The sequence below is a fragment of the Peromyscus eremicus genome, chromosome 1, assembly GCF_949786415.1.
Source record: "Peromyscus eremicus chromosome 1, PerEre_H2_v1, whole genome shotgun sequence".
Classification (NCBI taxonomy): domain Eukaryota; kingdom Metazoa; phylum Chordata; class Mammalia; order Rodentia; family Cricetidae; genus Peromyscus; species Peromyscus eremicus.
The window spans coordinates 198,195,627-198,223,278 of NC_081416.1; the positions used below are offsets into that span (position 1 = coordinate 198,195,627).

The window sequence follows — 27,652 nt, forward strand, 5'->3', positions numbered from 1 at the left end:
CTCCATGGTCCTCACAGTATGGGGACAGTGAGCACAGATCACCTTCTAGCTGACCTCCTAGGTCTAGCTATGGATGACTGAGGAGGCCTAGGATCCCATAGTCTGACCACTCTCATCTCTTACAGGAAGACTCAGGTAGCCATCACAGTATCAGAGCAATCCATCATCTTCCTTCTGGACACTGGAGCTACTTTTTGAGTCTTGATGTAGTTTTTGGAACCTACCTCTCCTTCTCATTTCTCTAATGTCAGAGTATGAGAATCATCTTACCAGCCTCACCAAATCCCACTTAACTATATCTTTAGGCATATTACTTTCATCTTCTCCTTAATGGTACCAATTATGCCCAGTCCCCTTTTTGGGAAGGGATCTCCAACTAAAGTGGGAGCCATTATTTTCTTCATACTCTCATCCACTTGACCCAAAGCTCACCAGCTGTTTCACTCCTCCTCCTCCAAACCACAAAATCTGATGCACCTTTTGCTTTACTGGCCTTACAGGTAGATCTCTAAATATGGGACACTCAAAACACTTCTATAGCCAAACATCATTCCCTCCTTGTCATCCAATAGCAAAACCCTACTACATACATTACCCAGTCTCAATATTGACTCTCCAAAGCCTCAGGGGACTTAAGCATCTCTGATCGCTTAAGAAAAGGCCTTCTGTACCCCTTTTCTTCCCCCTTTAACATCCAATATTCTTAGTTATAAAAAAGTGACCAATAGAGGGCTGGAGAGAGCTCAGCAGTTAAGAGCACTGGCTGCTCTTCCAGAGTTCAATCCCCAGAAATGACATGATAGCTCACAACCATAATGGAATCTGATGTCTTCTGGCATGTAGGCAAACATGCAATTGGAGCACTCATATAGATAAATAAATAAAACTTTAAAAAAAATCAATGGAACCTACTTCTCGGTTCAGGTTCTCCAAGTTATCAACAGCCAGTGGTTCCCTTCCACCCTGTAGTACTCTGCTCTCCACAATCTCCTAAGAGACCTCCCATTTCTTTGTCCTAAACCTCAAAGATTCTTTCTTTTTTAATAATTTATTTATTTGTATGTGCATTAGCATTTTTGCCTGTATGTGTGTCTGTGTGAATGTGTCAGTCCCCTGGAACTAGAGTTACAGACACGTGTGAGCTACCGTGTAGGTGCTGACAATTGAACCCTAGTTCTCTGGGAAAGCAGTCAATGCTCGTAAACTCAGAGCCACCTCTCCAGTCCAAAAGATGCTTTCTTTTTCTATTCCTCTCAACCTCGAGTCACAAAATATCAGACTTTACTTGGACTGACCTGAATATATACATTTCTGCCCAACTCACTTGGACTATCCTACCCCAGAGGTTCCATAGCAGCCCAATCTACTTGGCTAGGCTCTGAGCTTTGACCTCTCTTTGTCTGTTGCTAAATCCAAGCTTATACAATACATAGATGATCTCCATTGTACTATCTCTGAAAATTAGACAGGCTGACACCTTATTAAAGTTGTTATTAAACTTTCTGTCTGGCCATGATACAGGTAGGGTCTCACCCTCTAAGTTCCATCTGTCTACATATTGGGTAATTTATCAAGGACTAGGTATTATTCCAACTGACAAGGCCATTACCTTTGATAGAAAACACTTCATTCAGGCTCTCACACTTCCCACCACCCAAGACAAAACTAAAACTCTGTCCTTCCTAGTGATGGCTGGCTTCTTAAGCCCTTGAATCTCCTCTTTCTTTTAATCTGCCCTTTTATGAAGCAGCCATTAGCTCCTCACAAAAGTCCCTCCTGGATCCCATTGCCAAGCCCTTTCATAAGCTTGGATAGGCCCTGCTCCAGGTCCCACCCCTAAATCTTCTAGACTTAATTCACTACTTCTCTTTATGTTACAGAACAGGAGTACTATGCCTCAGGGTTCTGTATCACTAAATAGGAACTCCCTTTGTGTGTGTTTTATACATATAAAAAAAATTAGACCATACTATCCAAGAATGGGCACCTTGCCTGCATGTTCTGGCCAAGGCCTAAATTCTTACACTCAAATAAAAAGGGCTAACCTTCAAGCCACCTACTACTGTCTTCTCTTATGACCACTATCCATCTTCTAACATACAGGGGTCTCCAAAGACTATTCCCTTCTCAAGTTATCTCACTTTAGATAGCATTGGCAGAGAATGCCACACTTACCTTTCAATCCAAGTGTAAATATAATTGTGGGACCTCTCCTGCTTTTGGAGACTTGAAAGGTCTCTGTTAGGAATGGTCTTGATTCACTGCAGAAAATATAAACATTTTAAATGTCATATGCAGCAGACCTTGAAGAGGTTAAAGGACCACAATTTGTTAAGTACATCCAGAGTACAAAAACTTAATATCCAGTTACCTGATAGATTCTCAAACCTGAAATCACTTAGAGGAATCTAGATGAAGCCTTTGCTAGAATTAGCCAGTACTCTACATAACCATTAATATCATGACAGAAATTTATTATATTATTATATATTATATTAATTTATAACTCTTGAGGTATTTATACCTTAAGAAAAGTTTTAAAGAGTTAAAATAAATCAAAGAATTATGAGATTAGTGACAAGAGAATGCTTAATTTTGTTTTTTCTTCTGTCCCATAACAGGTGGCTCTTCTGACATGAGACAGAGATTTTGGATTTTCCTTTGACAAACAAGCTTGGGATTAGAGAAGAAAGCCACACTCCAACTCCAAAGCCAGCTTTGATTTTTAATTGAGTTGGAAATACAAAAAGTCCATATATTTTATATGTCTGAAGAAAACAGCAGAAACAAACTTTTGGGAAGATTTATGAAATTTGATCCTGTTGGAAATGTGAAATACCATTAGACCAATTTACTCTTTTTCTTGGTATATTTTCTCCAGATGATTTTTACTATTTTTTTTTTTTTTGGTTTTTCGAGACAAGGTTTCTCTGTGTAGCTTTGCGCCTTTCCTGGGACTCACTTGGTAGCCCAGGCTGGCCTCGAACTCACAGAGATCCGCCTGCCTCTGCCTCCCGAGTGCTGGGATTAAAGGCGTGCGCCACCACTGCCCGGCTTGATTTTTACTTTTATTTCAGATGTCTCATTTGTTCAGTATTCTTCTGACTCCTTAGTTGAATGACTTCATTCTCCTGAAAAGACAAAACAAAACCCTGTATCAACCTTAACTTTGGCAACTTTCCTGTTTGACAGGTTACATCTGATCAAATGAAAAGCAATTGTTAGTCTTAGAAATTGGTTTAGATTGAATGGTCATGTTGTTTGAAAAACTATCAACTCTTCTAATCAAGAAGTCTCTTCTATTTGAATCTAATCTTTATCAATTTTGATTGTATCCATAGCTTTTCTTCTCCTGTGCAAAGAAAAGCAAAATACCTTCCCCAATGTTACACATATCTTGGATTCCATTCTGAGGTCAACTCATCTTTGAAATATACTGACTGGTTTAATTTAGCAGTTTTTTTCTATTATCTAATGTCTCTCCACAACTGTCATTCCTTTTTCATTAGCGTGCTAAAATTTTAAAGTTAATAAAGCATTGTAGAGCCTCTGGGATCTACTCCCTGGGACACAACCAGTCCCTGGGAACCCCACCCATCTCTGTCCTAGGTGCCAGCCAGCAGTTAAGATTCTTGCTGGCAGTCTCTCCCACCAAAATACCCCATTGGACCCTGCAATCTACAAGACCCATGCCCTACCCCAAACATACCCATCCTCATGTAACCCCAGTGGCTTCCCAAGACAAAGAATCTACCAGCTCTCATTGGAACAAGAAGTGAGTGACTCTTCTCCCACCTAGAATCCTGCTTCTAGGACCTAGGCCCTGGGACATGACCAGTCCCCAGGAACCCCCACCAATTTCTGCCCCAGTTGCTGGCCAGCAGAGAAGACACCTGTGGACAGGATCCCCCACCAACACTCCCCATCAGACCCTGCAATCTACAAGACCTGTGCTCTACCTCAAACCTACCCAACCTCCTGTAACCCTAGTGGCTTCCTGAGACACAGAATATGCCAGCTCTCATTGGACCAAGAGATTTCATTGGACCAAAAGAGGCTCCCTAAGACACAGAATCAGCCAGCTTGAATTGGGCCAAGAGCAGCTCCCTGAGACATAGACACAGCAAGCACAGATTGTACCAAGAGCAGCTCAATCACACACAGGCAACCTCTTGCACCTATTGGAGGAAGAGATGGGGAAATGCCAGTACAAAAATACACACAACAACATAAATAGCAATACAGCATCACCAGAACATAGCAATTCTACTACAGCAAGACTTGAACATCACAACGTAGAGTAACCAGAAGAAAGAGACCTTAAAAATAAATTTTTGAAGATTGCAGAGGCCTTTAAAGAGGAAATAAAAAATTCTCTTAAAGAAATTGAGGAAAATACTAACAAAAAATAGGAAGGAATAAAAAAATCCCTTAAAGAAAGCCAAGAAATGCATGAAAAAGCAATTACACATGTGAAAGAAACAGTTCAAGACCTGAACATTGAAATAGAAACAATGAAGAAGACATAAACCAAGGGAATGCTAGAAGTAGAAAATCTGAGTAAATAAACAGGAACTACAGATGCAAGCATAACCAAAAGAATACAAGAGACAGAAGAGATAATCTCTGGCATAGAGGATACAATGGAAGAAATAGATTCATCAGTCAATGAAACATCACAGCCAAAAAAAAAAAAAGTCATAACACAAAATGATCAGGAAATCTGTGAAACTACAAAAAGACCAAACCTAAGAATAGTGGGGATAGAAGAGGAAGAAGAAAACCAACTCAAAGTCACAGAAAATATATTGAACAAAATCTTGGAAGAAAACTTTCCCAACTTAGTGAAGGAAATACCTATGAAGATAAAAGAAGCTTATAGAACACCAAACAGACTAGATCTCCCAAAAAAAGTCAACTTACCACATCATTATAATTAAACCACTAAACATACAGAATACAGAAAGAATATTAAGAACAGCAAAGGAAAAAGACTATGTGACTTATAAAGGCAGACCCATCAGAATAACACCCAACTTCTCAATGGAGACTCTGAAAACCAGAAGGTCCTGGACAGAAGGTCCTGGACACCAAGAGACCACAGATGCCAATCCAGACTTAGTTCACACATGAAACCCCACACATTAATAGTGGGAGACGTCAATACCCCATTCTCACCAATGGACAGACCTGCCAGACTGCAACCTAACACAGAAATAAGGGACTTAACAGATGTTATGACACAAATGGACTTAACAGATAACTACAGAACATTCCACCCTAACAAAAAAGAATATGTCTTCTTCCTAGCAACCCATGGAACCTTCTAAAAAATTGACCACATACTCAGTCACAAAGCAAATCTCCACAGATATAAAAATATTGGAAAACCTCCTGTATTTTATAGTACCACCATGGCTTAAAGTTAGATTTCATAAATGACAAAAATTACAGAAAGCCTATAGTCACATGGAAACTGAATAATATTCAACTAAATCACCAATGGGTTAAGGAAAAAATAAAGAAAGAAATTAAAGACTTCCAAGAATACAATGAAAATGAATGTACTACATACAAAAACTTATCAGATACTATGAAAGCAATGCTAAGAGGAAAATTCATAGCACTAAATGCCCACATAAAGAAGTTGGAGAAATCTCACACTGGTGACTTAACAGCACATCTGAAAGCAGTAGAATAAAAAAAAGCAAACTCAACCAGGAGGAGTAGATGCCAGTAAATAATCAAATTGAGAGCTGAAATCAATAAAATATAAACAAAAAGAACAATGAAAAGAAGCAATGAAACAAAGAGTTGGTTCTTTGAGAAAAATCAACAAGATAGACAAGCCCTTATCCAAACTAGTGAAAAGGCAGAGAGAAAACATCCAAATTAACAAAATCAGAAATGAAAAGGGAGACATAAAACACACATTGAGGAAATCCAGAGAATCATCAGGTCATTCTTCAAAAACCTGTACTCCACAAAATTAGAAAATTTAAAAGAAACGGACAGATTTCTGGATAGATACCACATACCAAAGTTAAATCAAGACCAGAAAAACAATTTAAATAGACCAATAACCCCTAAGGAAATAGAAACAGTCATTAAAAGTTTCCCAACCAAAAACAGCTCAGGACCAGATGGTTTCAGCACAGAATCCTACCTGAATTTTAAAGAAGAGCTAATACCAATACTCTTCAAATTATTCCACACAAAAGAAACAGAAGGAATATTACCAAACTCCTTTTACAAGGCTACAGTTACCCTGATAGCCAAACCACAGAAAAGATTCGACAAAGAAAGAGAATTACAGACAAATCTCGCTCATCAACAGTGATGCAAAAATATTCAATAAAATATTAGCAAACCAAATCTAAAAACATATCAAAAAATTATCCCCTATGCATCCAAGAAATGCAAGGATGATTCAATGTTTGAAAATCTGTCAATGAAATACACCTTATAAACAAACTGAAAGAAAAAATCTATATGATCATCTAATTAGATACTGAAAAATACTTTGAAAAAATCCAACATCCCTTCATGATAAAGGTCCTAGAGGGACCAGGCATACAAGGAACATAGTAAACATAATAAAAGCACATGGCAAGTGAACAGCTAACATCAAATTAAATAGAGAGAAACTCAAAATGATTCCACTAAACTTAGGAACAAGACAAGGCTGTCCATTCTCCCCATATTTATTCAATACAGCACTTGAAGTTCTAGCTAAAGCAATAAGAAAACAAAGGAGATCAAGGGGATATAAATTGGGAAGGAAGAAATCAAACTTTCCCTATTTGCAGATGATATGAAAGTATACAAAAGTGACCCAAAAAATTGTACCAGGGAACTCCTACAACTGATAAACTCCTTCAGCAATGTGGCAGGATTCAAGATTAACTCAAAAAAAAAATCAGTAGCCCTCCTATATACAAATGATAAATGGGAAGAGAAAGAAATCAGAGAAACATCACCCCTTACATTAGCCACAAATGATATAAAATACCTTGGGAAAACTATAACTAAGCAAGTGAAAGATAGGTATGACCAGAACTTTAAGTCTCTGAAGAAAGAAATTGAAGAAGATATCAGAAAATGGAAAGATCTCCCATATTCATGGAAAAGTAGGATTAACATAGTAAAAGTGGTAATCGTACCAAAAGCAATCTACAGATTCAGTGCAATCCCCATAAAAATCTTGTCACAATTCTTCACAGTTATGGAAAAAACAATACTTAATTTCATATGGAAAAACAAAAAAGTCAGGATAGGCTAAAACTATCCTGTATAATAAAACCACCTCTGGAGGCATTACCACCCCTCACTTCAAGCTCTACTACAGAGCTAGAGTAATAAAAACAGCTTGGTATTGGCTTAAAAATCAACAGGTGAACCAATGAAATAAAATTGAATAACCTGCCTTTCACCCACACACTTATGAGCACCTGATTTTGACATAGAAACCAAAACTGTACAATGGAAAAACAAAGTGTCTTCAACAAATGGTGCTGGCATAATTGGATGTCAACATGTACAAGACTGAAAATAGATCCATATCTAATGCGATATACAAATCACAAGTCCAAGTGGATAAAGGACCTCAATGTAAAACTACTTACAATGAATCTGATAGAAGAGAAATTTGGAAATAATCTTGAACACATTAGCACAAGAGAATACTTCCTAAATATAACACCAGTAGCACCGACACTGAGAGCAACAGTTAATAAATGGGACCTCCTGAATCTGAGAAGCTTAAGTAAGGCAAAAGACACAGTAAATATGGCAAAACAACAGCCTACAGAATGAGAAAAGATCTTCACCAACCCCAGAGCTGACAGAGTGCTGATCTCCAAATCATATAAAGAATTCAAGAAACTAGACATCAAAGTAATGAACAATCCAGTTAAAAAATGAGCTACAGAACTAAACAGAGAATACTCAACAGAAGATTCTAAAATGGCCAAATGACATTTAAGAATTGTTCCACATGCTTAGTCATCAGGAAAATGCAAATCAAAATGACACTGAGATACCATCTTACACCTGTCAGATGGCTAAGTTCAAAAACACTGAAGACAGCTTATGTTGTAGAGAATGTGGAGCAAGGGGAACACTCTTCCACTGTTGGTGGAAGTGCAAACTTGTACAGCCACTTTGGAAATCAGTGTGGTGGTTTCTCAGAAAATTGGGAATCAATCATCCTCAACACCCAGCTATAGCACTCTTAGGCACATACCGAAGGAATGCTTGCAAGGATATATGGTCAACTATGTTCATAGCAGCATTGTTCATAATAGCCAGAACCTGGAAACAACCTAGATGCCCCTCAACTGAAGACTGGATTAAGAAAATGCAGCATATATACACAATGGGTTACTATTCAATAGTGAAAAACAATGACATCATGAAATTTGCAGATAAATGGATGGAACTAGAAAATATCCTGAGTGAGGTAACCCAGTCTCAGAAAAACAAACACGATATGTACCCACTCATAAGTAGATACTAGATGTAAACAAAGGATAACCAGAGTACAACCCATAGCTCCAGAGAAGCTAGATAACAAGGAAGACCCAAAGAGGGATGCATGGATTGCCCTGGAAAGGGAAAATAAATGATATCTCTATGAGTAAACTGGGGATGAGTGATGGGCAATGGAAGTTAGAGGATGGGGGATGAAAACATAAGGGAACAGGATGGTTGAGGTAGAAAAGGAATGGAATGGGAGAACAATTAAAGAGATACCAAGATATAAAGTGATTACATGGCAATAGGGAGAAACCAGGTGCTAGGAAAGTTCACAGGAATCTACAAGTATAACCCCAGCTTAGACTACTAGCAATAGTGGAAAGGGTGCCTGAACTGGCTTACCCCAGTAATTAGATTAGGGAATACCATAACTGTGATCATAGAGTCTTTCTCCAGTAACTGATAGAAGCAGATGCAGAGATCCACAGAGAAATACCAGGCCAAGCTTCAGAAGTCCAGTCAGAGAGACGAGAGATTCTATAAGTAAGTACATCAAGATCATGATGGGGAAACCTCAGAGACAATCAAACCAAACTAGTGGGAAATCATGAAATTTAGACCAACAGCTATGGAGCCTGCATGGGACTGGACTAGGCCCTCTGCATAGAGAGACAGTTGGGTAGCTTGATCTGCTTAAAGGGCCCCTTGATTGTATAACCAGAATCCATCCCTGGTGCATGAGCAGGCTTTTTAGAAACCCACTACCTATGATGGGACACATTGCACAGTCTTGAGGCAGGGGGGAGGAGCTTAGACCTGCCTCTACTATATGTACCTCCCCATAGGAGGCCTTACCTTCTTATAGGAAGGAATGCGGGATGGATTGGTAGGGGGAGGCTGGAGGAATGAGGGGTGGGAGAAGAGTGATTTTTTATTGGTATGTAAAATGAATAAATTTTTTTAATAAAGACAGAAAGAAATAAAAATAAAATGTCTTTCAGAAATATTAGTTAAATCAGAATAAAATGTTGAAAACAGAGGGGGGGAAATATTGTGCTATAGCTGGAGAGTTTTCTCTCCGGGTCTCACCAAGCCCCGGCAGTCCGACAGCCCATTTATAAAATAAACACATAGATGCTTATATTATTTAAACTGTTTGGCCTAATGGCTCAGGCTTCTAGCTATCTAGTTCTTACACCTTAAATTAATCCATTTCTATAAATCTATACTTTGCCATGTGGCTCGTGGCTTACCAGCATCTTCACATGCTGCTTGTCATGGTGGTGGCTGGCAGTGTCTCCCTCTGCCTTCCTGTTCTCTCAATTCTCCTGTCTGTTAGTCCCTCCTATACTTCCTGCCTGACTACTGGCCAATCAGTGTTTTATTTATTGACCAATCAGAGCAACACATTTGACATACAGACCATCCCACAGCATTGTGCCATCTATCTCTGAGGGTCTTTATTACCCCTTTCTGTTTATTAAGTATATCTTTTAGAGTACAATTACATCTTTTTTCAACTGCTTGTCCTGTAGGAGTGTGTGGTTGTAGTAGGAGTTTTTTCCTGTACCACTCAGCCCATGGTCAGGACAAATCTCTCTCACCCACCAGTCCTGTAGCCGCTTGGACCCAAGTAAACACACAGAGACTTATTTATTTATTTATTTATTTATTTATTTATTTATTTATTTATTTATTTACATATTTATCAGTTGTATGAATTCCTTGGTAGAATTTTCAGGGACACTTATGTATACTATCATCTCATGTGCAAATAGGGAAAGTTTGACTTCTTCCTTTCCAATTTGTATCCTCTTGATCTCCTTTTGTTGTCTTATTGCTCTAGCTAAAACTTCAAGTACTATATTGAATAGATATGGGGAAAGTGGACAGCTTTGTTTTGTTCCTGATTTTAGCGGAATTGCTTTGAGTTTCTCTCCATTTAATTTGATGTTGGTTGTAGCCTTGCTGTAAAATGCCTTTACTATGTTTAGGTATGTTCCTTGTATTCCTGATCTCTCCAAGACCTTTATCATGAAGGGGTTTTATAATTTTCAAAGGTTTTTCAGCATCTAATGAGATAATCATGTGAGTTTTTCTTTCAGTTTGTTTATGTGATGTATTACATTGATAGATTTTCATATGTTGAACCACTCTTGCAGCCTTGGGACGAACCCTACTTGGTCATGGTGGATAATTTTTGATGTGTTCTTAGATTCAGTTTGCCAATATTTTATTGAGTATTTTTGCATCAATTTTCATGAGGGATATTGGTCTGTATTTGTGGTGGTATTGTGTTTCCCAAAATATTGTGCACCCTAATAAACTCATCTGGAGTCAGAGAACAGAACAGCCACTAGATACAGAGGATAGAAAATGGTGGCACTCACACCTTTAATCCTAGCATTCCAGAGGCAGAGATCTACCTGGATCTGTGTGTTCAAGGATACAGCCAAGCATGGTGACTCACACCTTTAATCACAGAAAGTGAGAATTTAATCCCAGGGAGTGATGACAAAAAGCATAAAGATATATAAGGCGTGAAGCCAGAAACTAGAAGCTTTTGGCTGGTTAAACGTTTAGGCTTTTGAGCAGCAGTTCAGCTGAGATTCATTCTGGATGAGGATTGACAGGATTCCAGTCTGAGGAAACAGGATCAGCTGAGGAAGTGGCAAGGTGAGGAAGCTGTGGCTTGTTCTGCTTCTCTGATCTTCCAGTATTCACCCCAACACCTGGCCTCAGGTTTGATTTTATTAATAAGTACCTTTAAGATTCATGCTACATGTATTACTCCGTCTTTGGTGATTGAGAGTTTTGCTGGGTACAATAGTCTGGGCTGGTACCCATGGTCACTTTGTGTGTGAATAATGTCTGTCCAGGATGTTCTAGTTTTCAGTGTCTCGATTCAGAAGTCATGTGTTAAACCAAACTAGTGGGAACACATGAACTTTGGACCAATAGCTGTGGAGACTCCATCAGCCTGGACTCGGTCCTCTGTTTAAGTGAGACAGTTGTGTAGCTTGATCTGCTTGAGGGGCACTGTGGCAGTGTCATTAGAATCCATCCCTGGAGCATGAGCTGGCTTTTTGGAGCCCACTTCCTATGCTGGGACACTTTGCACAGTCTTGATGCAAGTGGAGGGGCTTAGACTTGTCTCTACTGAATGGACCAGACTCTGCTGACTCCCCATGGGAAGCTTTACCTTATTGGAGGAGGGAAATGGGGTGGCTTTGGGGAGAAAGACTGGAGGGGTGGAAGTAGGGAAGAGATGGTGATCTATGGTTGGTATCTAAAATGAGTAAAAACTTCTTTAATAAAAAAAACAAGAAGTCAGATGTTATTCTGATAGGTCTGCCTTTATCTGTTACTTGTCCTTTTTCTTTTTCAGCTCTTAATATTTTTTTCTTTATTCTGTATGTTAAGTGGTTTGATTATTATACTGTAAGGGGATTTCTTTTTTGTATCCAGTCATTTGGTATTCTGTAAGCCTCTTGTATCTTCATAGGCCTTTCTTTCATTAGATTGGGAAAGGTTTTTTTTGTGATTTTGTTGAATATATTCTCTGTGCCTTTGAGCTGTTATTTTTTTCTTTCTTCTTTCATTATTATTCATAGATTGGTCTTTTCTAGGTGTCCCAGATTTCCTGGATAGTTTGTGTTATGACTTTGTTGGTTTTAATGTTTTCTTTGACTGAAAAATCTGTTTCCACTATTGTATCTTCAATGCCAGCAATTCGCTCTTCCATCTCTCACATTCTGTTAGTTATGCTTGCATCTGTAGTTCTTGTTTGTTTACTCAGATGTTTCATTTCCAGCACTCCCTCAGTTTGTGTCTTCTTTTGTGCCTCTATTTCAGTTTTCAACTCTTGCATTGTTTCCTTCACCTGTTTGATTGGTTTTTCTTGGTTTTCTTGGCTTTCTTTAAGGCATTTATTGATTTCTTCCAATTTTTTCTTGTCCTACCTTCACTTTCTTTAAGAGGGTTTTCATTTCCCCTTCAAAGGCCTCTATCATCTTCTTAATGTAATTTTTAAGGTTATTCTTCTGCTTGTTCTATGTTGGGATGTTCAGGTCTTGCTGATGTAGAACCACTAGGTTCTGGTGGTACCATAATGCTCTTTATGTTGTTGAATATATTCTTGAACTGGCATCTACCCATCTCTTCCTCCAATCAGTGTAAGTGGTGTCTGTGTCTCAGTGAGCTGCTCTTAGTCCAATTGGCCCTGGAAGTGTTTTTGTTTCAGAGAACCCCTGAGATCTTGGAGGCCAGGTGGGTTTGTGGAGTTGAGTAGGGCTTGTAGGTTACAGGGTCCAGTGTGGGATGGTGGTAGTCATGTCTGCCTGCAGAAGTCCTGCCTGCTGGCTTGCAACTGGGGTTGCTATGGGAGTGGGCATGAGGGCACTGGTTATGCTCCTGGACCTAAAGCCTAGAGGCTGGGGTGATCAGCTAGGAGAACAAAGACTCACCTCTCATTCTAATTGGAGCTGGTAGAGTCTATATCTCAGGGAACAGTTGTAGTTTTGGAGGATGAGTAGGTTTGTTGGATGGAGTGGAGCCTATAGGTTACAGGGTTCAGTGGGGGGGGGGTAGTTAGGATTGCATGCAGGAGACCTGCCTGCTGGCCTGCAATTGAGGGGTTGTGGCATTTTCTTTGAGCCCTGTTCTGCAGCCCTTGAAGCTGGGCTCCACAGACTGTAATAGACTTCTTTCTGACTCAGACCTTGCAGGTGTAATTTTACTTAAGAGAAAGAAAGGGGGATGTCTGTGTTAGAATAGGCTATGATGCAGTGGTAAAGGACAAGGGAGAAGGGGAAGGGGACAACAGAAAGTGGGAATGGGTGTTTGTCCCAGAGTGAAAAAGGATAGCCTCTGGATTGAGGGGAAACAGACATGGCACATAGGCAAATGGAGGTTTATAAAGGTAAAGAGAAAAATCCCATATCGGGATGAAGTGTTTAATTTTAATTGGGCATGTTAATTAAGTGAACCAAAGGGGTTTTTGATTGCTGGGCTTTGGTAGTCAGCTTCAGAAATAGGAAGTGGTCAAATAAGGGAATAGACCTTGGTGACTAGCTTGAAGACTGTAATCTAAAGGTTTTTAGTAAGTCAAAGAGAATGGGGAGAAAGACAAGTCCTACAAAAGCCAAATGTTTGAGTGGGCTAATGTCCATTCACGTTGCTTGCCTCCATTTTATCCCACATGGGCACAGTGTTGGCTGAGAGCAGATGGATCTGTGATCCTTCATGTGGGCTGAAACTTAAGACTTTTGCAAACCAACTTGTTAATATAGTTCATTGTAATCTTGTGTCACACTATTACCCATTTAGAACAGCATCTGCTGCAGAAATCCATGGCCAGGCACAAGGCTGAGCACTAGGAATCCAATTGATGAGAGAGAGAAGGGATTCTGTAGGTGGGGGAATGTCGAGATCATGATGGGAAAGCATGCAGAGATGACTGGCCACACTAGTGGAAGTCCATGAACTGTAGACTAGTGGCTGTGGAGCCCCCATGGGACTGGACTAGGTCCTCTGGATACAGAAGAAAGTTATTTTGGCTCAAACTGTTTGGGGGTCACCCAGGCAGGAGGATAGGGACCTATCCCTAGTGCATGGGCAGGCTTTTGGGAGTCCAGTGCCTGTGGTGTGATGCCTTGGTGCAGTGGGAAGGGGCTTGGACCTCCCTAGGCTCAGTGTGCCAGGCTCTGCTGACTCCCCATGGGAGATCTTGATTTGGGGGATGTGGGGATGTATGATGGTTTGGGAAGGAGGGCTGGGGGTGGGAGGAGGTGGGACCTATGGGTGGTATGTATAGTTAGTAGAACATTTCTTAATAAAGAAATAAAATAAAATAAAAAGCATTTGTTAAATAGCATTGTGTAAGGCAGTCAGAGTTACTCACACCAAGAGCCTGCCTTTGTCTTTTCCATCAAATTTGATCCAAGGTTTCCCAAGTTCTCTGAGGAAACTAGGTAAGGGAAAGATGGGATAATGCCATGCCCACAGAAAGAAGAAAATAATTTAAACATGAGTGTGGGAGCCTGCTGTTGTTCCATTTTTATTTACAGGGGTTGGCAGTGTCTACATCAGCCAGAGGAGTTGGTTTCCTGTATTTGGAGGAAATGTTTACTTTCTTTGCTCTGTCTCTTTGGAGCTCTGTTTACTGAAATTATGTTCTCCTCTGAGGTACTACTTCAGATGAGCTAGGTTACTAGACTGAGCCCCCAAATTGGTGAGATAAGTTCAGGGTCACAAACAAAAAGACCTCCTATTAAAGTATCTATACAGACAAACTTTTTTTATAATCAAAAGAATGTTTTCATAGAGGTTGCCCACCTAAACTAGAACTGCATTTGGTTTATGTTCTAAGGAAGGTGGTGACTGTGGCTTTCCCCTTTTTATGTGGTCTAACCTAAATCTTATTCTATTGGCTAGTCTAAAAAGAATTGACACATAGAAATGGAGGAGGAAGTGGAAGCTAAGCATTGCTCCAAGGTTGAAAGTATCACTGTTCCAAGACCTCAAATACCTTGAATAGAGAAGTGGGCCTGCGAATGAATGTTTCACTGGCTTGAGAGATAAAATTGCTTGAATTCCTTGTTCCCGGAGTTTTGTAGTATTTGATAAATAAAACACATATTTTATATTTCTCAAGGTAATCAGTGGGGCTGGGGTTTCTTGAAACCACAAGGGGAAGTGTGGGTTGCAGAGCCATAGTAGGCCTTTCTGATCACCTGTGTGTCCAGAGAGAGCTCTAGAGAGTGGGTACTCTTGGAGAAAAATCACCTGCTGGAGGTTCAGTAACCTAAGGGTTTAAGGCTCACCTTTGAGTTAATTATGTGAGAGTTATGATGTCTGTTTGTACTAAATTTCAACATATAGAATCATAGGTAGTTGGGTAACATTTTTTCAAGACCCTATTTTTCCTGATTGAGTTTCCTTTGGTCACTTTTTTAAAAACTTGGCTTTATATTTGTGCTTTGATCTTGGCTTTTCTCTTGATCAGTTCATTCTTTCACAAAGTTACTGTTCTTCTGCACTTTCCCCTGTGTTCTTTTTTTAAATGGCTGGCTCCTTGGCTCCTTATCTCTATGGGTTGCTCTTTCCCCTTCATCCCTGCTTGAGTTGCTGCTACATTAGGTCACCACCTTGACACCCACTCCAGCTTCTATTGTTGTTGCAACCACCATGCATTCTCAGCTTACAACTACATGTGAGCAACTGCAGCTGCCCTCAGCCAGGCTATGCACAATCTATGTTCTCTGCCAAAATGTGATGTGGAGCGACATCCAGCCTCACACTTCACTGTCATTGTCAGCAGATTTGGTGAGATAACTGGGAATTCTTAAACGTGGGAATTATATTTAAAAAGAGGTATTTTTCCCTCACTAAAAATGACAATCAGTATTATGATGGAGGGAGTTAAGTCTCTGTATAATTCCACAATTAACAGTTTGAAAATGGCATAATTAAAAGAATGAATAATTAACTTAACTAGGATTTACATACTGTCAATTATAATCACTATCAGTTTGCTAATTCATGTTTTATGCCTAAAAAAGTTGTTTGATTTAGGTGTCAAATATGAAAAATTAACTGATATGATACAATCCTTAGAAAGACATATTAGGCCGGGCAGTGGTGGCACATGTCTTTAATCCCAGCACTTGTGAGGCAGAGGCAGGCGGATCTCTGTGAGTTCGAGGCCAGCCTGGTCTCCAAAGCGAGTTCCAGGAAAGGAGCAAAGCTACACAGAGAAACCCTGTCTCAAAAAAAAAAAAAACAAAAAAAGACATATTAATGAAACTAAAAAGAAATTCACACACCAACAGAGCAGAAACCACCACATCCTTGCATTCTGAGACTAAAGAGGAGTAGCCCAAGGTTATTAGAAAACCAACCTTAATTTATCTAGTTACCATTCAAGAATGACTACCACATGATAGGCATCCCCAAAGCTGTAGAAAATGAACAATTCAATCTTAGAATTGAAGAGTTTTAAGGAAGCAATAGTTTTATATGGTATGCATTCACGTTTTGTGAAGCAGATGTTAAATTCATGGGCCACTTGGAACAGAATTATTCTACAAAACTGGAAAGATTTAGTTACAGCAGTATTGGAAGCTGGTTTCAGTTACAGTGGAGACCTTGGTGGAGAGTTGAAGCTATGGCTATTGAACAATGAGGTAGGCTTACAGGTTGTGAAATTTCCCAAGATCAAATCCTTGGTGAGGACTATTATGCTTCTGTGGAAAGAAAGATTACATTTGATGATCACACTTTGGAGTTATGTCATATAGCCACTTTGGATGATTGGGACTAAACTGAAGAATCATGGAAAAGGACTGAGCCATTTACTAAAATTATACAAGGCCCAAAAGAAATCTTCACTGAGTTTTTTTTTAAAGAAAGATTGACTTCAGCTGTAAATAGAATGATATCAGATTCAGAAGTTAGATGCATATTAATTGAATCTTTGTCTTTTGGAAATGCTAATTCAGAATGTAAAAGTGTGATCAGGCTTTTAAAGCCAACATCAGCACAGATAGATGAATGGGTTAGAAATATAGCTGATACTGGTTCTCACACTTAGGAAGATATTTGGATAGAAGTGAATTCTAAAAATTTTAAGAAAAACTAAAATATTAGATGCTTTAATTGTCTTAAACCAGGTCATCTGAAAAGCGATTGTAGGTAAGGCTTTCCTAGAAACAATCTTTTTTCTAGGGAGAATCCAAACAGTTAACCCAGCCTTTTGGAATATGCAGAAGGTGTGGCAAAGGGTGACAATGCTTTGCTATTAGGAAATGCCATAGGGGGTCCCTCACAGGCCCCAATGTCAAATTTGGTTGAATCATTCCCTGTCAGCATTGGGGAATCTAATTCACAAAGCAATTAAAAGAGTTAATGCCCATTATGGAAAACCATACTGTTCTGGATGACAGAACAGTTTTGGAAGGTAAAATTTTCAGGAGAAACCATAAAGCAAATGTTTTGACAAACTTCTCTAGATGATGAAGGACAAAAGTTAAAAATACAAATAAATGGCACTGTAATTGAGAGTTTGGTAGACATAGGGGCAGATGTAGCAATGATTGCATCAAAATCCTGGCATCCAAATTGGCCTCTTCAGGAGGTAAATGTTCAGCTTTTAGGGATTGGAATTTTATCTCAGGTAACACAAAGCACAAGATGGGTTGAATGTATAGGGCTGAAAGGACAGAAAGGAAATTTCTGGCTAATAGCAATAACTGTAATTCTTGCTTGATATATGTAATTTTACTCAGTTAAAGTTGAAACCTTCCTTTTGTTTAGAAAGAAAAGGGAAAAGTGATTGGGGGAATGTTTTTTGTATGCTGTGAAAGTATGTTGCTCTGATAGGTTGATAAATAAAGCTGTTTGGCCAATGGTGAGGCAGAATAGGGTTAGGCAGGACATTCCAACTAGAGAGGAGAAAGAAGAAAAGCAGAACAGAGAGGATGTTGTCAGCTGCAGCCATAAGAAACAAGAGGTAAAGATACCGGTAAGCCACAAGCCACATGGCAAACTGTAGACTTAAAGCATTCCTCCAATTTCAGAAACAAACCACAGCTAACATGTTTCTGGGGAAAATATTAAAAGGAATTACAAAGAACAGTCACTGACCATTCTGATTGTACATAAAAAGGGCACAATAGCTGCTGATCTACCTTTAAAATGGTTAACTGACAAACTTGTCTGGGTGGAACAATGGCCTTTGACATTTGAAATATTACACTCCTTAGAACAGCTAGTACAGGAGCATCTAAATGTTTGACATGTTGAAGAATTGACTGGTCCTTGGAATTCTCCTATATTTGTAATTAAAAAAAATCTGGAAAATGGATGATAACAGATCTAAGAACTATTAATAAGGTGATGCAACCAATAGGATCCTTACAGCCTGAAATTGCCTTGCCTTCTTAATTACCTAAAAGATGGTCTATTATAGTGATTGATTTCAAAGACTACTTTTTTACTATAGCATTACAGTAAGAAGATAAAGAAAAATTTGCCTTCACAGTGCCTACTTATAATTCCCAGTCTGTTAAAAGATATCAGTAGACTGTTTTTCTAAAAGGAATGTAAAATAACACTATATTGTGTCAGTATTTTGTACAACAGCCATTGGAAATAATTTGTAATCAGTTTCCTCAATCTATAATTTACCAGTACATGAATTACAGCTTACTGGTTGATTCATTTGCAGATACCCTAGAGAAAATGTTTGAAGAAGTAAAGAAAATTTTACCTGGTTGGGGATTACAAATTACTCCTGAAAAAATACAAAGAGGAGATTCTATTAATTACCTAGGATTTAAGATAGGTTAACAAAAATTTCAACCACAGAAAGTAGAAATTAGGACAGACCAATAACGAACTCTTAATATCTCCCAGAAATTTTTGAAACCATTAACTGGCTAGAGCCCATAATTGGATTGACAACTCAACAACTCAATTTATTTTAAACCTTACAAGGACTTAAATAGTCCAAGAAAATTATCAACTGAGGCTGAGAGAGAATTGACTTTGGTAGAGATGACATTACAGGATGCACATGTGGATAATTTGGATCCACAATCTGATTATATTCTGGTTATTTTACCTTCTATGCATTCCCCTACAGGAATTTTAATGCAGAGAGAAGATAATGTCTTAAGATGAATAATTTTACCACACAGAATAAAAATTAAAGAGCCATATAGAAAAGGTTTCTGAATTGATTGTTTCTGAATTGACTGAAAATTAAGATTTGTAAATTAGCAGGAACAGGCAAATCAGAAATTGTGGTACCTTTTACTAATGTGGAAATCATTGGCTGCTGTGGGATGTCTTTCTGTATGGTTTCTGTCATAATTCATATTTTTTGGAAGTCGCTTGTTTGTACTTCCTGTTTTTCTAAATAATATTATTTCCTTCTTATGTCTCTGAGGGAATTGAAGATTGGATAGTTATAGTTATAGTATTCCTTGTCAACAATTTCAAAAAAGAAACTCACTAAGAGGTGTAAAGTGTGTAAATTTGAACTATTGCATAAGATAGTTTTTGTTAGGAATAGGTAGGATAGTGAGTGAATTAGGTACATTTTAACTTATCAAAATAGGATAGATAATGAAATATTTTCTCTGAATTTATAAAATGCAAATGGACTAGATGTTTTGATGTATTTATAGCTTATATATATTGTATATAGTAATTGTACTTATTGTATATAGTTTTCCTTATATTAGTTATAACTATTTTTAAAATTTTATAAAAAGGGGAAATGTGGTGATGTATTGCATCCCCCAATAAAATTTACCAGATCAGAGGAAAAAGCCAGCTACTATAAGTTAACATAGAAGTCAGGCAATGGTAGCACATGTCTTTAATCCCATCATGTGGGAGGCAGGGATCTGTCTGGATCTCTGTGAGTTCAAGATCACACCAGGGAGCAGAGCCAGGCATGGTGACACATGCCTTTAATCCCAGCCCTAACCATAGAGGTCTAGAGGTCTGTACAGAGAACAGGAAGAAAATACCAGAAAATGGAAAGATCTCCCATGCTCATGGATGGGTAGAACCAATGTAATAAAAATTGCAGTCTTACAAAAAGCAATCTACAGATTCACTGCAATCACTATCAAAATCCCAATACAATTCTTCACAGCCCTCAAAAAAACAATACTCAACTTCATATGGAAAAACAGAAAACCTAGGACATCTGAAATAATCCATTACAATAAAGCAACTTCTGGATGCATTACCATCCCTGACTTTAAGCTCTACTATAGAGCTATAGTAATAACAACAGCCTGGTATTGACATGTAGACTAATGGAATCAAATTGAAGATTCTGACATTAATCTACACAACTACGAACACCTGATTTTTAACAAAGGAGACAAAACTGTACAATGGACGAAAGAAAGCACCTCCAACAAATGGTGCCGGCATAACTGGATGTCAACATATACAAGATTGCATATAGATATATATTATCACCATGCACAAAACTCAAATCCAAGTGGATCAAAGACTTTAACATAAATCTAGTTATACTGAACCTGAAAGAGGAGAAAGAAGAAAGTAGAATAAAATGCATTGACACAGGAGACCACTTCCTATATACAACACCAGTAGCGCAGATATTAAGAGCAATAATTAATGAATAAGACCTCCTGAAAATGACAAGCTTCTGCAACACAAAGAAAACAATAAATAAGACAAAACGACAGCCTACAGAATGGGAAAAGATCTTCACCAACTCCACATCTGACAGAGGGCTGATATGTAAAATATACAGAGAACTCAAAAACTAGACAGCAAAATACTATACAACCCAATTAAAAATGGGGTACAGATCTAAATAGAAAATTCTCAACAGAAGAATCTCAAATGGCTGAAAGGCTTTTAAGGAATTGCACAACATCCTTAGTCATCAGGGAAATGCAAATCAAAATGACTCTAAGATACCATCTTACACTGTCAGAAGTGCTATGATCAAAAACACTGACAGATTATGTTGAACAGTATGTGGAACAAGGGGAACTCTACTCAACTGTTGGTGGGAGTACAAACTTGTACAGCCACTTTTGAAATCAGTATAGTGGTTTCTCAGAAAACTGGGAATCAATCTACCTCAAGACCCACTCTTGAGGATATACCCAAGGGATGCTGTAACATGAATTTCTAAATGGTCTTATTAAATAAAAAACTCAGGGTAGCCAGGTATTGGGGTGAATTCTGAAAGGTCGGAGAAGTAGAACAAGCCACAGCTAACCTCACCTCACCAACTTCTGAGCCAATCCTGTTTCCTCAAACTGGAAGCCTCTGAGTCCTCATCTGAATGAATTTCAAATGATTTGCTGCTAAAAGCTTAAAAGCCTAAAAGCCTCTAGTTCCTGGTCCCCATGCCTTATATACCTTTCTGCTTGCTACCATCACTTCCTGGGATTAAAGATGTCTTTCCCAGGCAAAGACATGAGATCTCAAATATTGGGAATAAATGTGTACCACCACACCTGACTCTGTTCTTAGTGTGGCCATGAACTCACAGAAACCCAGATGGATCTCTGCCTCCCAAGTGATAGAATTACAGGCTTGTGTGCCACCATTTTCTGGCCTCTCTGACTAATCTAGTGGCTATTCTGTTCTCTGAACCTCAGATAAGTTTATTAGAATACACAATATATCAACCACAGAATGCTCAATTATACCACAAGTACACTTGCTCAACTATGTTTATAGCAGCATTTTTTTGTAATAGCCAGAACCTGGAAACAATCTAGATACTTCTCAACCAAAGAATGGATAAAGAAAATGTGTTACATATATACAATGGGGTATTTACTGAGCTATAATAAACAATTACATCATAAAACTTGCAGGCAAATAGATGGAACTAGAAAATATCATTCTGAGTGAGGTAACCCAGACTCAGAGAGAGAAACATGGTACGTACTTGAAAAGGAAAAATCAGTAGCCATCTTGAGAGATGCTTCCTCCTCCCCTCCTCCAAAGGTGTTTGCTGATCAGTAGTTTTAGAAGTGAGCAGAAGTTGAACTTATAAGGCTGGGAAAATAAATCTAAGTATCTTGGACTTGGCAAAACAAGATATGAGAAGTAATGAGCTCAATTGATCAGAAGTTGACCTCAGAGGAGAGTAGGACTGGAACAATAAATCTGAATGTATATATCCTAGGTTCAACAAAAGCAGGACATAGGGAGTAAAAATTTGTCTCTGTAGATACCCTGAATTCTGTTAGCCATCAGTAACCTCATGCTTATAGTTCAGCCAGTAACTTCAAAGAACTGCCTCAGCCCCAGCCCCCTCATCCAATCCCAAGCTGCACATAAACTTTTCCTGTATTGTCCCCTCAAAGTTAGTGCTTGGGGCCATTCTCCTTCACCTGCTGTGTTGGATGTTGGATGTAGACCAAGCTTGCTTGTTTTGTTATTAAAAAGCTCTGTGTGCTTGCATTGGCTATTAGCTCTGTGGTGGTCTTGCTCGGGGTTCTTGCAACTTGGGCACAACATACTCATTCATAAGTGGATACTATAGGTAAAACAAAGGATAATCACACTACAACCTATAGCTCCAGAGAACCTAGGAAACAAGCAGGACCCTAAGAGGGATGTATGGATCACCTTGGGATGGGGAAACAGAGGAGATCTCCATCAGTAAACTGGGAATGAGGGGGAGCAATAGAGGAGAGGGGATGATGGATGAGAACATGAGGTAATAGAGTGGTCAAGCTGGGGTAAGGATGAAATGGGAGAACAAAATGATATGAAAGAGATATCTTGATAGAGAGAGAGACATTATGGGGTAAGGAAGAAACCTGGTGCTAGGGAAAGTCCCAGGAACCCATGAGGATGACCCCAGATTAGACTACTAGCAATAGTAGTGAGAGTGCCTGAACTGGCCTACCCTGGTAATCAGATTGGTGAATACTCAACTGTTCATCATGGACCCTTCATCTAGTAACTGATGGAAGCAGATGCAGACATTCACAGGCAAGCACCAGTCCAAGCTCTGGGAGTCCAGTCAAAGAGAGGGAAGGGGCATTATATTAGCGGGGGGGGGGGGGGAAGATCATGATGAGATCTGCAGAGACAACTAAACCAAGCTCAAAGGAACTCATGAACTTTAAACAGACAGCTGTGGAATTTCTAACACTCAGTAAGCACTTCCCTTTCTTTCTCTTGGACACAGGGTCCCTATCATGCACAGAACATTACAAAATGTGTAGCAGAGAGATCCTTCTGCACCACAGCTTGAAGATACCCAGCCAACCTAGGGCAACTTTAAATCATCTGATTGTTATTTACCAGGCATCAGCAATTTTTAAAAAGCACACCAATGTTGGCTCATGCTTCTCAGCTATATGTTGGTAGCCCAAGAATCAACAATTTCCAAGTGGGTTGACACTGTCCAGTCATTCCAGCCCTTGGGAGGTGAAGGCAGGACATCAAAAGTAAAATCACCTTGGGCTATAATTGGAAACCCCGGTAATTAGGGTCCCTATTAGTGTGCAGGGGAAGGATCAGGCTGAAAAAGAAAGTTTGGGATCAGTTGAACCTTGTATAAACTGATGACTCAGGCCCTGAAAGTTTTAATAAATATAGCTTCTAATATATTATTTACATAGAAAGAATGGGACAGAGTTAGCACCAAGCTAAAAAAGCAATGTTGCCTAGAAAACAGGATACTTCAGACTGAGCACATAATGGCCTTGGGACAGGTAACAAGAGCCCTTCAGGGGTAAGAGACCAGATCTAAAACCTTGACCCCCTTCAAGGCCCTATCCACAGCCCCAAGCCTGGCCTTACTTAGCCTGCACCTGAGCAAGGAAACAGAGCTAGTGCTCCCTTTGTCATTTCATCAGGGCATATGAGAAAGCCTGTGTCCCAACAAGCTACAATAAACTGCCCACCTCCAACCTAAACAAACAAAAACACATCAAAATGGAAACAAAATATTAATGCATGGAAAAGTAGAGCTTTGAAAGAAAGAATAGTGGAGATTATATGGGCAATCCACATAAGAGAGAATAATAAGAAACTATTAATGAGAGCTAGGTGATGGTGGTACACATCTTTAATCCCAGCACTCAGAAGTAAGAGGTAGAGATCTTTCTGAGTTCAAAGCCAGCCTGATTTACAGTGCAGCCTTTCTCCAGGACAATCACAGCTACATATAAAAACCCATCTTAAAGAAATGAAAGCAAAAATATTAATGACACTAAAAGTTGATTTTTAAGAAACATAAACATAATTGATATACCTTAAGCTATATTACTTTAAAAAGAAAAGCAGACTGAAATTGCCAATTTCAGACAAGAATTTAGAGTTGAGCTTAGCAGTGCAGCTCTGGAATCCTACCACGTGGTAGGTTGAGGTGAGGCAGGAGGATCTAGAAATTAATGCCTAGTAGGGCTACAAACTGAGTTCAAGAAAATCTTGGGCAACTCAACCAGACCCTACCTCAAAATAAAATATTTTTAAAGGTTCAGTGGAAAAATGCTTGCTTAGCATGTAAGAGGCTCTAGATTAAATACTCAAATACCCAGTACTAACTACCTACCTATACACATACACACACACACACACACACACACACACACACACACACACACACAAAACAAACAGAGCTACTACAATCAATCATACTGAAACAGATGGATTAGAAGAGAGTGCTATAACATGGACCAGCTGATTAGCTCAGTGGGAAAGGAACTTGGAACCAAGCTTGAGGACCTGAACTTCATACTCAGGAAACAATCCATTCCTCCAAGTTGACCTTCATACATGTGTCCACCAGTCCAAATTCAGAATTCCTTAATTGCTCACTATATGGTAGTACAGCAATTGATCACAAAAGAGCTTCTCTCACCACACTGCCAGATGACAATGGCAAACAAAGCATTCATAATTAACTCCCTATCAAATTATCACAGGACAACTTCCTTAGGGTAAAACAGAAATTAAGGATGAATTTATACATAGAAATTCATATATTTTAGGCACTTCCATTTTTGAGTAAACAATTACCTCTACTCTAAGTTACAGAGAGAATAAATAAATTAGTAGTAAAGTGAATAAGAATCTCGAATGTAGGGTCTGTCAAATGAAACCCTTAACAGTATGTATCAAGGTCTCTGCCTTGCCCAGCTAGGGCAGTTCTTACACAACCTCCAGAGTGACGATAGAGTCTGCTCTATTGCCACTCACTCATTATTGAACTCTTTTGTGACAAGAACAGTTTATTGTCAGCACTTTTTACCTTTGATAATCTCAAACCTCAAAGGTGGGCTGTTCATCACACATCTAAACCATGACTTTCCTCTAGGGCATAACATACTGGATGTCATGTATGAGTCACCCTCCACACTGCTGACTTGCTATTGGAACATCCCCACAATTGCCTGAGAGATGGCAACTACCCATTGCTATAGGTTCCTCATACTGTGGTGCTATGTGGATGTGAATGTCTTGCCCACATGCCTTCCAGCTGACATCCTCCTCACACAGCAGTACTATAATTCACCACCAAGAATCAGCAAGCTGTGCCATCTTACAACCACCACATCCTTAACTTTTACAATTCACTACAGTTGACCCTTATATATAGGCTATGCAAGTCTCAGGGACCTCTCTTTTCTGCCAGGTGAAGTGATTCCTCACTTTTCTTTCCAGCTCTGCTGAGTTCAATGACCTGTGGCTCTAGCACTTGATACATTAACTCCTAGATGTTGTGGCTAACATAATGAGGAAGGCCTTCCCAGTACCTGTAGTCTTAGGAGAACAGAACTCAGATATTTCCAGTAGGGCCAGAGTAGTGTCTTGTATGGGAGACTATAGAGATGGCTCAGCAGTTAAGAGCATTGGCTGCTCTTCCAGAGGACATGGGTTCAATTCCCAGCACCCACATGGCACATCACAACTGCCTGTAACTCCAGTTCCAGGGCTCTGACAACCTCACAGACATGCATGCAGATAAGTAAGTAAGCAAGTAAGTAAATAAATAAATAAATAATAAATAAATAAATAAATAATATGAAAGTGTCTTATATGGCAAGAACAACCCTGCTACCAAGATTCCTGTAGTACTATGGTAGTCTACACAATGAGGTGAAGGACAGTTGGGAAAATTGAAACCATATATGGCAAATATAAGAATGAATTTATAGGGATGAGACTTATTGTAGCAATGGAAAACACAGAATAACATTTCCCCAATCTCAGAAACAAACTATAAAATAAGGAACGCTTATGAAAGAAATATCAAAAGATACCATAAAGAACAGTCACAGACCATTCAAGTTGTACATAAGCAGGGTACAAAAACTGTTAGCATTTCAAAAGTACCAACAGCCCTACCTTCAAAATCGTTGACTGACAAACCTGTTTGGGTTGCCTTTGTCATTGGCAAAATTACAGCCCTTAAAACAGCTACTAAATGAGCAGTTAAATGATGAACATATTGAACAATCAACCAGTACTTTGAATTATCCTGTATTTGTTATTAAAAAGAACTCTGGAAAATGGAGGATGTTAACAGATCTAAGAGCCATAAATAAGGTAATTTAGCCAATGGCTCTTTACAGTCTGGAATACCCTTGCCTTATTTATTACCTAAGTGATGACCTACTATAGTGATTGATTTAAAGACTGCTTTTTTTACTATACCATTACAACAAGAAGATAGAGAAAAATTTGGCTTCACTGTGCCTAATTATAATAATACTCAGCCTAGTAAGTGATATCAATGGAAGGTTCTCCCACAAAAGATGTTGAACAGCCCCACCCTCTACCAATATTTTGAATGACAGCCATTGGAAATAATTTGTGTACAGTGTCCTCAATTTATAATTTATCATTATATGGATGATATCTTATTTGCTGATTCAAATTAGAAAATCTGAATGCTGATATGTTAGAAAAACTGTTTGAAGAAGTAAAGAAAATTTTGCCTTGCTGGGGATTACAGATTACTTCTGAAAAAATACAAAAAGGAGAGATTCTATGGATTACTTAGGATATAAAATAGGTTTACAAAAATTTCATCCTCAAAAAGTACAAATCAGGAGAGTTCATTTTGTAGAATTTGGAAAATAAAAGTATATATACCATACCATAGATACATATTCAGGATTTCAATGGGTACTTGAGTACTTGAAAGGCTGATTCTGTAATTATACATCTATTAGAAATCTTGGCTATTATGGGAATACCTGTACAAATTAAGACTGACAATGCTATAGCATGTGTCCACTAAAATGAAATAGTTTTTTGCATATTATAGCATAAATCATATTATAGGTACACCACACAACTCTACAGGAAAAGAGGTGTAGAAAGGTCTAATCGAACTTTAAGGAAGTGACTAATAAACAGAAGAAAGTAATGGAGACCCCCAGAGATAGATTGCATAATGCCTTATTAACATTAAATTTTCTAAATGCTAATGAGAAAGGAATGACAGCTGCAGAGAGACATTAGACAGAAAAAAACTACTGAATTAATTCATTAAAATGTTTTGTTAACTTAAAAGTTTTTCATGACAATGAGACACAACTGCTCCTGGCAGCACCAAATTATCTCAGAAAAGATGAGTCATTGAAGAAACTCCTCATGGAGTTTGCTTTCATTATGGCAAATTTAGGGGCAA

At 38.7% G+C, this 27,652-nt stretch overlaps 1 protein-coding gene across 1 annotated transcript in view; it reads right to left on the bottom strand.

The window, feature by feature from the left end:
* The window catches only part of LOC131895034 (zinc finger protein 120-like), an 84,605-nt gene that overhangs the window by 10,989 nt on the left and 45,964 nt on the right, over positions 1 to 27,652 (bottom strand). The window contains exon 5 of the mRNA XM_059245416.1: positions 2,176 to 2,261. Coding sequence (XP_059101399.1) covers positions 2,176 to 2,261 — 86 coding nt within the window. The remainder of the gene's footprint in view (positions 1 to 2,175; positions 2,262 to 27,652) is intronic.